General features: G+C 52.1%; 1 protein-coding gene and 1 pseudogene across 21 annotated transcripts in view; one reads left to right on the plus strand and one right to left on the minus strand.

Annotated features, from left to right (window-relative positions):
* Positions 1 to 13,188, plus strand: part of ARHGEF10 (Rho guanine nucleotide exchange factor 10) — a 145,152-nt gene that overhangs the window by 118,049 nt on the left and 13,915 nt on the right. For all 21 annotated transcript variants that reach the window (XR_013397029.1, XM_077942906.1, XM_077942912.1 and 18 more), the window contains one exon: positions 10,703 to 10,877. Coding sequence is in view for 20 of the 21 variants with exons in the window: in XM_077942906.1 (XP_077799032.1) it covers positions 10,703 to 10,877 (175 nt within the window). In the remaining variant the exon portion in view is untranslated. The remainder of the gene's footprint in view (positions 1 to 10,702; positions 10,878 to 13,188) is intronic.
* LOC144330667 (uncharacterized) lies at positions 2,387 to 3,302 on the minus strand (annotated as a pseudogene).

Raw genomic sequence — 13,188 nt, forward strand, 5'->3', positions numbered from 1 at the left:
TCCCGGCGGCTCCCCACCCTAGAGAAATCCACTCTACAGAGGAGCTTGTCCATTGCAGTCTTGTTGGCATCACAAACACTTGGGAGTGTCCTAAATGCATGCGGATGGGAGGAGCTGGGGAAATGAGGTCATCTGTGCCCCACGGAGCGGGTGAACTCAGGCAGCGGGAGGAGGCCCACACTCTCCTTGTGGGTGTTCCTAAATGCATGCCCATAGGGGCACATGTGGGCAAGCAGGCTGCAGAACGCTGTCCGAGCTCACTCCCAGGGAGGCTGCGGTGCCTGGTGAGCCCACCCGAGTCTGCTGTTGTCAGTGGCTGTGTGACGTGCCAGCGTGTGTGTGTGCGGTTGGATAGACATTCCTGAAGTGATGAGGAAAAGGCTACATACTTCCCCTCACACTTGCAGTTTTCAGTCATGTCATATGTGGCATTTATTATGAGGTTGCGCTCTTACTTTTTTACTGTCTGTTCATGGCCATCTCTTGACCCCACTGTCCCTAAACAAACTGGGATAACAACAGTGTGTTTTCAGCCAATAAAAATGGACCAACTCATCATTGAAAATTCCTTTGGGCTGGGCACAGCAGCTCACACCTGTAATTCCAGCACTTTGGGAGACCAAGATGGGTAGATTGCTTGAGCTCAAGAGTTCAAGACCAGGCTGGGCAGCATGGCAAAACCCCATCTCTACAAAAAACATAGAAATTAGCTGGGCACAGTAGTGCACATCTGTCGGATATTTGGGAGGCTGAAGTGGGAGGATCACTTGAGCCCAGGAAGTCGAGGCTGCAGTGAGCCAAGATTGCACTGCTATACTCCAGCCTGGGTCAGAGGAAGACCCTGTCTCAAAAGAAAAAAAAAAAAATTCCTTTGATCCTCACACAAAAGGTCACAGGAAAGAATGTCTTCAGTTGGGGCGAGGGGTCTAATTTCATCTCTTTGAAGGCTGTGAAGACGTTCTAATGATGAGATCGTCACAAATCCAGAAAGAAACGGTATTAAGAGCTTCTGAAAATACTCGTCTAGACCATCGTTAGGAGGGATGAACCAGTTCCCCGGGTTAGGAACTTTAGGACATTTTGCTGGTTATTTCATGAATCGCATTTGCACACCCTCATGAGACCAGATTCAGGACGTGCCTAGGCTACACCCTCTGTCGTCTCAGAGCACACCCTCATGAGACCGGTTTCAGGACGTGCCTAGGCTGCGCCCTCTGTCGTCTCAGAGGGAAAGTGGCTCCTGAGCTGCCCCGTGGATGCCGCTTTGGCTGGCAGGCACGGCGGGATGCGGGCTAATGCCGTCTTCAGCCAGGAAAGGGCCCTCCGGCTGGCCCCTGCAGACCTGGGTCTGGTTAGGGATGCGAGGTCCACACTGGGGCAAGGTGAAGATGGGACCTGGGTCCTGAGCCTCCTGGAGGCCAACGCTCTGCCATGGATCGTGAATAGCATTCCCGTATGTGTGTCTGTTTTTGACACAGCCTCCCCCACATCCTTCGAGACCCGGCCTGCTGGACAGGGATGGAAAATAGCTGGACAGGGAGGTCAGGGTACATGTTAGATGAATTTTGGCAGTTTTGTACCTGTTACTTTTCATATCCATCTGGCACTTCTTATTTCACATGCCCAGAGAACGAGAAGCCTTCAGTGTTGCGTGGAGCCAGGGATTAGCTAGTGCTGCCAGGCAGGCCCGCACCGTTCCTGAGCTTGTCCACAGCCCTTGTACCCCATCAGTACAGCCATCCCAGTAACTGTGTAATACAGAGGCACAGGGTTTCAGTACAGCCATCCCAGTAACTGTGTAATACAGAGGCACAGGGTTTCAGTACAGCCATCCCAGTAACTGTGTAATACAGAGGCACAGGGTTTCAGTACAGCCATCCCAGTAACTGTGTAATACAGAGGCACAGGGTTTCAGTCCAGCCATCCCAGTAACTGTATAATACAGAGGCACAGGGTTTCAGTACAGCCATCCCAGTAACTATAATACAGAGGCACAGGGTTTCAGTACAGTCATCCCAGTAACTGTGTATTACAGAGGCACAGGGTTTCAGTACAGCCATCCCAGTAACTGTGTAATACAGAGGCACAGGGTTTCAGTACAGCCATCCCAGTAACTATAATACAGAGGCACAGGGTTTCAGTACAGCCATCCTACTAACTGCATAATACAGAGGCACAGGGTTTCAGTACAGCCATCCCAGTAACTGTGTATTACAGAGGCACAGGGTTTCAGTACAGCCATCCCAGTAACTGTATAATACAGAGGCACAGGGTTTCAGTACAGCCATCCCAGTAACTGTGTAATACAGAGGCACAGGGTTTCAGTACAGCCATCCCAGTAACTGTGTATTACAGAGGCACAGGGTTTCAGTACAGCCATCCCAGTAACTGTATAATACAGAGGCACAGGGTTTCAGTACAGCCATCCCAGTAACTGTGTAATACAGAGGCACAAGGTTTCAGTACAGCCATCCCAGCAACTGTATTACAGAAGCACAAGGTTTACATCCTAGCTCAGCCATATAGTATCCAGTGATCTTGGATCAGCCACCTACCTGGGCCTCGGTTGTCTGAGCTGACAGCTGGGGGTAATTCCCCTTTCTCAGGCTGCTTTTAATTTATATGCTGTAAATCTCGAAGACTCAGGAGCAGTGTGTTTGGATCCAGATATAGGGCTGTTTCCTTGCATTTTCAGTACCAAAATAACTAAATGCATTTTTAGAAAGAAGCAAAAATCTGCTCTCTCTGAAAACATGAAGTTCATCCTGCCGTTCCCGTTGTGCAGGGAAACTGTGGCCAGGGGCGGGTGCAGCCCGCAGGACCTGAGCCTGCGGGATCCGAGCCCCGGGTGTGCGTCCGCCCTGCTGACGGCGGGGGCAGCAGCTGCGGGGGGATCCGTCCCGAATGACCATATGCTGTCAGAACAGTGCCAGCCTGGGAGCTGCCTGCGATCTGAGCTTGGGTTGAGCGGGTTGGGAGACGCCAGCTGTATTTGGAAGAAAAAGGCACCCGAGGCTCTGAGTCTTCGGCGTTCCTGGAGTGACTGGGCCGGTGGAGGAGCCAGCCTGGTTACCAGTGGGGGTGGTCGGCCCCCGTCCCAGCTCTAGCACCGTAACAAAGCAGCACCGGGCAAACCAGTGGAGATGCCGAGCCAGGTGCTTGGTGCAGCACCCGTGACGTAGCAGGGGGCACCCACCTGCCTGTCAGCGCCGTCAGGAGCAGATGGGAAGACATGCCGTGGATGCTGAGCCGCCGCACGGTGCCGGTCACAGTCCCCTGGACACTTTAGGGGAGGGGAAGTATCTCTTCTTCCCCAACTGCAAATGGCCCTTTACCCTGGGTTTGTCCAATTGCTGTTTAAATCTCATAGTGTTAGGAACACGGATGTAGTGCTGAGGGATCTGACATTTAGGAAAGGGAGAATCATTCTGGATTTCTGGGGGGCATTGCCTGGACAGGTCTGTTGCTTAGAACCTTGAGTCACAGCTCCTTTCAGTTGAATGACTACAGCTGCTTGAAGTGCAAACCTCTTCTTCCTCACTCTCGAGTTTCTACAACATGCAGTGCTCTTTGACTGAAGACAGATGGAAGGAAAGAAAGAGAGGAAAATGTTTTCTTGCCCCCATCCTCTACTGAAGGGAAAAACAGAATGAAATAATAAAATAGGTGAGATATTAAAGATGACCTAAATAGTGCAACATAGTGATTTTCTGCAGCAATGCATTTTTTCTCATAGGGATTTAATTCTTGTCATTGTGTAGAAAGAGACACAGGGCAACAAAACAGGCCTAAGCGGGCGCGGTGGCTCACACCTGTAATCCCAGCCACTCGGGAGGCTGAGGCAGGAGGACTGCTTGAGGCTAGGAGTTCAAGGCCAGCCTGGGCAACATAGCGAGACCCTATATCTAAACATAGAAAATAAAACAACAGGCCCAGGTCAGCAGAAGAGGCCAGAGATCCCCGAACACTGTTGGATCCCAGTCCCTAGAGACCCCCAAACACTGGAGTCCCAGTCCCCAGAGACCCCCGAACACCGTGGAACGTCGGTCCCCAGAGACCCCCGAACACCGTGGAATGTCGGTCCCCAGAGACCCCTGAACACTCTGGAATGTCGGTCCCCAGAGACCCCCAAACGCTGTGGAATCCGTAGCCTACTTTCTTTCAGACACCTTCAGAATCACACAATTTCAAGGCAAACAGAGACTTAGAGATCCTGTGGCCCAATGTTCTTGTTTTCAGAGAACCAAGGCTTAGAGAAAGGAGAAGCCATGCCCAACATCAGTGCTAAGGTAACATCCATATAATCTGTCCTCCAGCAGAAACATAGCAAATATTCACCAAGTACCTAGCATTGTGCAAAAACAAACCAACCACAGATGGTTGAGACATTGACAACACAGGCCCGGCTCTCCGTCCCAGGACGGCTGGGCTGCCAGCGTGAGTGAGGGCGCTGTGGAAGTTTCAGGGGCAACACTCCCTCCGGGCCTCAGGCTGGCCCAGTGAGCCGATATCCAGGGGCCCCGCATCCCACAGTTACTATGAATTTCACAACGGCAGCAGCAAAGTGTCAAGCCAGGCATGCGTCCCTGTAGGCACAGGGCTCTCGGCAGCTGCCTAGGGATGGTGCCCGTGCAGCTGGCTGGTCGAGGGTAAGGAGGGATTCACTAAGAGAAAAACCAGGATGGCACCTCAGAGAGGGGAGAGATGCATCAGGCTTCGAGACTACTGGTCCCCAAGGGGCTGCTGGACTCAGAGGGTGGGTCTGCGAGCGCAGTAGGGGACGAAGAGCTTGGGTCCTGTCACTGGCTCGGCTCACGGGGGTTGGGGGGAAGCATGGGCAGTGCAGACATCCCCATGCCCCTGGAGGCAGCCGCCTTTGACTTGACTTCCTGGAGCAGAGTTCTGTGTAGTTTTCTTTTAAACAGCACTTTTGCTGCAGACAGTGCTGAGCCATTGAAGGGTTTTCAGCGTGGAGCAGATGTCAAAATTTGTTTTCAGAAGAGTATTTTGCCAGAAGTGTAATGGGGTGTGAGACGCTTGGGTACTAGAACCAAGGAGGTTGTGCTGGGTTAAAAACTCTGGGACTGAGGCCCAACAAACCATGGGTTTGGTTTTATTTTATTTATTTTTTAAGACGGAGCCTTGCTCTGTAGCCCAAGCTGGAGTGAGTGGCGCGATCTTGGCTCACCGCAAGCTCCGCCTCCCGGGTTCACACCATTCTCTTGCCTCAGCCTTCCGAGGAGCTGGGACTACAGGCGCCCGCCATGATGCCCAGCTAATTTTTTGTATTTTTAGTAGAGACAGGGTTTCACCATGTTAGCCAGATGGTCTTGATCTCCTGACCTCGTGATCCACCTGCCTCGGCCTCCCAGAGTGCTGGGATTACAGGCGTGAGCCACCGCGCCCGGCAGGGTTTGGTTTTTCTAAAATCATCTTTCCAGAAGTTCGGATCGTGATTGTGAAAGAGTCAACAGCCCGAGGAAAGAAAGAAGCGTCACTCGTCTATTCTCTAGTCACACCAGAGTTCCCTCATACGCCACGGTTGGTTGTTTTGCTTTTTAAAATCCTCTCTATGGAAGTCGCCTTCCTCTGCCCCAAACAGTATTCCAGGGAGTAATTTCTGCTTTATTCTGAACTGGCTCAAGAAACCAGCTATGATGGAGACTTGTGCGTGAAACAGGCAGCAGGTGGCCAACAAATTAGATAATCTAGACGAGATGGACAGACTCTAGAGTGGCACAAACTACCAAAACTGAATCATGAAGAAGTAGAACATTTGAATAGACCTAAAACTAGTAAGGAAATTGAATCAGTAATCACAAACTTCTGAACAACAACAAAAAGCCCAGGACCAGATGGCTTCACTGGTGAATTCTAACCAAACATCTTAAAAAAGAATTAACAGCACTCTTTCCCAAACTCTCCAAAAATACTGACGAGGAGGGAGCAACACTTCCTACTCATTCTGCAGTCAGCATGACCCCGATACCAAAGACACGACAAGAAAACCACAGACCAGTATCCACTGTGAGCATGGATGCAAAAATCCTCCACGGAAGACTTGCAAAGTGAGATCAACAGCATACTGAAAGGATTGTGTACCCTGGAAAAATGAGATAGATTCCTAAAATGCAAAGGTGGTTCAGGATGTGAAAATCAATCAGTGGAATGCATCACATTAACAGAATAATGGGGGGAAAAACACGATCATCTCAATTGATGCACAAAAAGTACTTGACAGAATTTATCACCCTTTTATGATAAAAACACTCAAACTAAGACTAGAAAGTGACTTTTCCTCCACCTGCCAAAGGGCATCTACAAAAAACTCACAGCTAACATCATACTTTATGGTTAAAGAAGAAAAGTTTTCCCCTGAAGATCAAGAACAAGACAAGGATGGCTTCTACCATTTCTATTCGAAGTAGTACTGGAGGATCTGCCAGAGCAATTAGACAAGGGAAAAAAGCTGGAGGACTCAGATGAGAGGAAGAAGTAAAGTTGCATTTGCATATGATATCCTTTTGTATGTAGAAAATTCTGAGGAATCCACAGTAAAACTACTTGACTAATAAACAGGTTGAGCAAGGTTAGAGGGCACAAGAGCGGTATACAAAAATCAATTAAATTTCTGTACGCTAGCAGCAAACAACCTGAAAATGAGACAAAGAAAACAACTTCATTTATAACGCTGTCAAAAAGAAAAATACTTAGAGAAATTTTTAATCAAAAAATGCAAGATGTATACACTAAAAACTACAAGACATCATTCAAAGAAATTAAAGAATACCTAAATAAATGGGAAGGCATCCTGTGTTCATAGATTGGAAGACATACTATTGTTAAGAAGAAAACAGTCCCCAAATGGATCTGCAGATTCAACACAATTCTTATCAAAATTTCCACTGCTTTTTAATTTTTTTTTCAGCAAAACTTGACAAGCACATCCTGAGATTCATCTGGAAGTGCAGGGGATCCAGAAGAGCCAAAATAATCTAGAAAAACAACAAAATTGGAGGCTCACACTTCCTAATTTCAGATTTTACCACACAGACACATACATCAGTGACACAGACCGGAGACCACATGCATCTGTGGTCACAAAATTTTCAACGGTGCCAAAACTATTCCATTTGAATATTGAATGGCCTCTTCAACAGGTGCTGCTGGCACAACTGGGTATCCATGTGCAGAAGAATGAAGCTGGACCCCTGCCTCACACCACATACAAAATTGTCTCAAGTGAATTAAAACGTAAATGTAAGAGCTAAAACTATAAACCCCTTAAAAGAAATAGGAGTAAATCCTCATGATTTTGGACTAGACAGTGGTTTCTTAGATCTGACACCTCAAGCACAAGCAACCAATGTGGAAAAATAAGATACCTTGGGCTTCATTAAAATTAAAACCTTTTTGCTTCAAAGGACACTATCAAGGGAGTGAAAAGACAACCCACAGAGTGGGAGAAAATATGTACAGCTCATGTGAGAAGGATCTGGTATGCAGAGCATCTAGCACACTCTTAGGACTTCATAAAAAGAAAACTAACCCTATTAAAGGCAAGGGAACTGAATGGATATTTCTCCAAAGATTTACAGTCGACCCATAAGCACACGAGAAGATGGTCAGCATTGTTGCTTGTTAGGGAATCATGGCGCAAAACCACAATGAGGCGCTGTGTCTGTCACACACTGGGATGGCAGGAATAATGTTGTCAGTGGAGCCAGCACGCACGGGAGAGCACGTGAGGATGCTGGGAGACTCTTACTTGCTGGTGGGAATGCAGAATGGTACAATTTCTGGGAAGACAGTTTGTGATTTCTTCAGAAAGTAACTCATGGCATGACCAGGTGACCCAGCATTTCCAGTCGTAGGTGTAGATTCAGAAGAACCTGATATTCATGTAGACACGATTGACCATAGCAGGGTTATTTATAGTCAAAAAGCGGATGCAGCCCAGATGCCCAGGAACTCGTGAATGGACAAACAGAATGTGGTTCCTTCATACACAGGGACTGGATTCAGCCATGGAAAGGAGGGAAGCCCCGACTCACGCCACCAAGTAGATGTACCTGGAAAACGCCAAATTCAGAGAAAGAAGCCAGACGCAAAAGGCCGAATGTTGTAGGATTTTGTTTATATGAAATGTTGGAACAGGCAAATCCAGAGACAAAACATGGATGAGTGGTTGTCCGGGGCTGGGGAAGGGGGCATGAGGGTGATGAAATGTTCTGGAATTCAAGAGTGGTGAAGGTTGGCAACTTTCTGAATATACTAAAAAACAGAATTGCACCCTATAGAAGGGTGAACTTCATGATATGTGAATTATAGCTCAGTATTTTCAAAAGGAGGTGGCAGTTTTGGAGGTAGCTGGGAAGTTAGCAGGTGTCAGCCTGAAGCAGGTGGAGGAGCTGTCTCCAACGATGGCTGCTAGGAGCGGCCTGCCTAGCACAGGCAGGAGGAGGGGGAACCGCACAGCCCAGCCAGAAAGGGGAACACGGCTTTTCTTCCTTTCCTTTTTCCCTCTTTTTCTTTTTAATTTAAGATGAGTGAGACTTGTACATGCTTTGGGGCTGAATGACAGAAGCCAGGAGAGGCAGGGCCCCGTGCCAGGAGGAGGGCGAGGGGCGGGGCAGGAAGGAGCCAGTGCCAGGAGGAGGCCGGATTGGAGGTGGAGTGTCAGGGGAGTGTGGGCCTGCACGCCTTCTCCTCTGTCACGCAGGAGGCCAAGTCAGAGGGAGGAGGGATCAAAAGCACCCGCGCTAGAACCATCTGGAATGAGAATCCAGACTTCCCAACCCCCAGGCAGATGCTCTTTCTCCCACGCCGCACAGCCCAGATCGTTTAGACAGTGAAGAGCCTGTGAAGCTTCAGTTCATAAAACACTTGGGATCTTTGTGTGCGAGATTCGTGTTCCGCTGAGGGGTAGGAGCTGGGTTCTCTGCATAGGAACCAAGTCACAAGTCAGTGACGCAGACTCGTTCGCAATTGTGAGCACCAGTTCCTTCCCATTGACAAATATTTAAATTCAACTTGTGATTATCGAAGAAATTTTCTATGAGGAAACTACGGGCATATGGCAAGAGGCATTTATACGACTGACTCTAGAATGGGCATTTTAGAAGCAGGGCCCTCACTTCATATCAGGGGACCTGGGGGGCTCCAGTTTGCTCCAGGGGGCGGACAGTCAGATGTGGAGCCCGCGCCAGATCCACAGTGATGGGACTTGGGGCCGTGTGGGCCAGCCTCCCGCACCGTGTCGCCTCCCTGGGGACCCCAGCCTCCCGCACCGTGTCGCCTCCCTGGGGACCCCAGCCTCCCGCACCGTGTCGCCTCCCTGGGGACCCCAGCCTCCCGCACCGTGTCGCCTCCCAGGGGACCCCAGCCTCCCGCACCGTGTTCCCTCCCTGGGGACCCCAGCCTCCCACATCGTATCGCCTCTCTGGGACCCCAACCCCTGCGTGCCCAGCCTGAGGACACAGTCCCCTCCTCAGATGGCATCGCTCTCAGGCCCTGCAATGCTCCTGTGTAGGCTGGGGCCCTCCTCTACCCTCCGCTCCTGATGGAATCTCAACTGAAACAAGAGGCAATACCACGGGAGATGGGATCTGCCAACCACTGAAGTCGCATCCCTGAGTTCCTGCCCAGTGGGCTCTGGGTGCAGCTTGGTGCTGCAGGATGGGGTTTGGTGCCATGGGGCATGTGCGTGGAGTCAGCAGTCTCCACCATGGGGGCCGTCGTCTTTTCTCTTATTCTCAGATTGTGGGACAACTCATAGGGCGGAGATGTCAGTCTGGTGGTTTTCTGTGGGTTTTTATGAGTTTCATCACTTTACTTTAGATAATTGGGCAGGATCGTGAGTTTCTTTAATTTCAAGAGCTGTGAGGCTGCTGGTTCCTGGGGCACACAGTGTCTCTAAGCTTCGTCCCAGCCCTCACCCCTGCTGCCCCCTGCAATCCCTGATGGGCAGGGCGGGGACAGTTCTCCTGGGACTGATTCCACAGAGCCTGAGTGCCAGGCAGCCCCTGAGGCCACGTCGGGGGGTCGCTGTGTGAGCAGCCCCTGCTGGCTGCGGGGTGACGAGGGCCCAGGCCCAGGCACCAGTGGGAACCCTCAGAGCAGGCTGCTGGGATGCACTTTTGGAGCTGTGGGGCTGCAGCTGAGCCTGGAAGCTCCAGAAGGACCAGGTTGCATGGAGAAGCAGAAGGCGCCTGTCCAGGACAGCAGAGCTAAGAGGAGGCATGGACTCAGAACCAGGGTCGGGCTGCAGGCAGGCGGTGGGGACCCACGCCACAGCCTGGAGACCTCAGGGAAGGTTCTGGGCAGGTTCTGATGGGCCTGGGGGAATGGATCAGCCTCCTCCATCAGTCCCCATGGTTCGGGTCCTCCTGTGCCTCTTGTCTGCCTGCCCGTGTCTCCTTTTGGACACAAGCTCAGTGGCCTGGGCCCCTCGGCAGGTACACCATGCCTGTGTCTTCAGAGTGGCCGTTTTCTGGGCTCATGAAGGAGCCAGGATGATTAAAATGGCAGGCAGTTGGGTTGCTGGTGTTCGGTTGCTGGGGAGGCCTGTGATTGGAGCAAAGCCTGCTGCTGTGTTGCAGCCACTGAATGGCGCTCCAGCTGGACACCACACGGACCCAACAGGTCCCAGTCAGACTCGCTCCGTGGGGCCAGCAGACTTGACCTTCTCTCGATTTCACAGGGTCAGCTGGAGGCCCACCAGGAGGAAGGCATGGTGATCTCCCACATGGCCGTGGCCGGCGTTGGCATCTGGATTGCCTTCACCTCGGGGTCCACACTCCGCCTTTTTCACACGGAAACTCTCAAGCACCTGCAGGACATCAACATCGCCACCCCTGTTCACAATATGCTGCCAGGTAAGGGGGTGGGACGGGGCCCAGGGATGGGCATGGGGGTGCGGAGCACCGTCAGCCCACCTTAGTGCTTCCTGGTGCAGGACACAGAGGCCCCTGAAGGAGCCACGTGCTGGGAGGAGCCACGTGGCGGTGCCATCTCTATAGGTCAAAGCGGGTGGGAGACGATTTCTCATTATCGGCACAACAAGGCCCTGGGGAAGCCGGGACCTGAGGCTGAAGATGGCAGAACAGGCGGCCTCCCTGCGGCTGGCGGGGCTGTTGGGGAGAGGCTGTTTGTGAATGCCCCGTTGCTGGTGGGTATCACTGAAGTTTCTGGGCAGGGAGGGAGGCCGTTACACATTGAGTTTTGGAAGGATCATCCTACAGCAGGGTGTGGAGAAAAGAAATGAGGAGGGGCCCAACTGGCTTCCTTCATGGGTAGCCTGGGGCCACACTGGGTTCCATGGAAGGGCTGTTTTGGTTCTTTGCCTGCTGGTGAGTATTGGAAGATGTTTGCAGTTTTAAGGGGAAGGCATGAAGTAAGGGCTCTGCCTCGGTGCCCCTCGGCTGCTGTGATACACGCCACAGGTGGGCAGGCTTACAAGCCAGAGAGGCTGCCCCTCCGCGTTCTGGAGGCTGCATGCCCAGGAGCACGGTGCCTGCAGGGCAGGTTTCTGGGAGGATCTGCTTCCTGCTTTGCAGTTGCTGCCTTCTGACTGGGGCCTCATGTGGTGGAAAAAGAGCCCTGGGGTCTCCTCCGCTTCCTGTAAGGGCGCTAATCCCATCATGGGGACCCTATCCTCATGATCTCATCTGACCCTAATCACCTCCCCAAAGCCCCGCCTCCTCGTACCATCCCACTGCAGGCAGGGCTGACATCGAAATTTGGGGAGATACAATCAGTCCATGACGGGCCATTTATGATACATTGAAAAAAACCACAATGATTAGGGGTCCGGTTCTAGAACGGGTGTGAGGCTGTCCTTTGACAAGGGGAAGATGAGGAGGATGAGGAGGCATTGAGGATGTTCCTCGGGGCCGCTGCGTCCCCTCCGCACTCCCATTGGAGGTGGGAGGGTGAATATATTTGGTGCATGGTGAGTCCGTGATAGCCATTCGTTTCTCAGGGGCTAACTGTACAAGTCATTGTTAAAATACTCCAGGAGATTTCTCTTGTTGGAGAAAAGGAGGAAAAGGAGGAGAAAAAAAGGAAAAGGAGGTTTATGTAACATGCAGATTTATATTTAGAGAACCAAAATGGTTAAGTCCCCGTGGCTTAGAAAGCAGACGGACGCTCTGCTGCAGACCTTGTGTTTTCTTTGGAGCACTCGCTGCTGGAGCAAATGTTTGCTGCAGGAATGGGCTGTCGTTGTTGGGACAGAACCAAGTCACATCCGTAATTGCCAAAGCTCTCACGTGGCAGTGAGTGTCCGTGTGTTCAAAGTTCTGTACACAAGGGGAGGTGAGGAGGGCGTTGCGAGAAAAACCTCTCCCCTCGACCTCCTGTGGGCTGCAGCCCCTGAGCCTCCCAATCCCGCCCCGGCTGCCTGCAGCGCAGGCCTCCCTCTGGGGAGGAGCAGCCCACGGTTACCCTGGTTCCAGAGTTCCGAGAGCGGCCATGGAAATGCAGCGGCCCCGCAGGATCTTTGGTGTTTATCCCTCTCCGGTTAGGATCAGAAAGAAACTCCTAATGAAGGGAAGGCTCTGGCCAGTGTGAGTGGAGTCTGTATTTTGAATTTGATTTTTTAATAAAATAACCCTTGCACACGATTTAATAAAAGCCAACAGCACTCACGCCCAGGCTATGAAAAGCAAAGCAGGATAGGAAAGGCTGCGCTCTGGGGGCCTACAGCCTCGCCCCTGTCCCAGCACCTACCCACTGTCAGCACCCACCCCCATCCCCACCCCCCCACCCCCGCCCCCCCACCCCTGCCCCCATCCCCACCCCCCACCCCCGCCCCCATCCCCACCCCCCAACCCCCGCTCCCATCCCCACCCCCCCACCCACTGTCAGCACCCGCCTTCGCCCCCATTCCCACACCCCACCCCATAGACAGGGCTCACCCCCAGCCCCCATCCCCACACCCCACCCACTGTCAGCACCCGCCCCCATCCCCACACCCCACCCCATAGTCAGCACCCACCCCCATCCCCACACCCCACCCCATAGACAGGGCTCACCCCCAGCCCCCATCCCCACACCCCACCCACTGTCAGCACCCGCCCCTATCCCCATATCCCACCCCATAGTCAGCACCCACCCCCCATCCCCACCCCCTACCCACTGTCAGCACCCACCCTCGCCCCCATCCCCACACCCTACCCCATAGTC

This window comes from Macaca mulatta, chromosome 8 (genome assembly GCF_049350105.2).
Source record: "Macaca mulatta isolate MMU2019108-1 chromosome 8, T2T-MMU8v2.0, whole genome shotgun sequence".
Lineage (NCBI taxonomy): Eukaryota > Metazoa > Chordata > Mammalia > Primates > Cercopithecidae > Macaca > Macaca mulatta.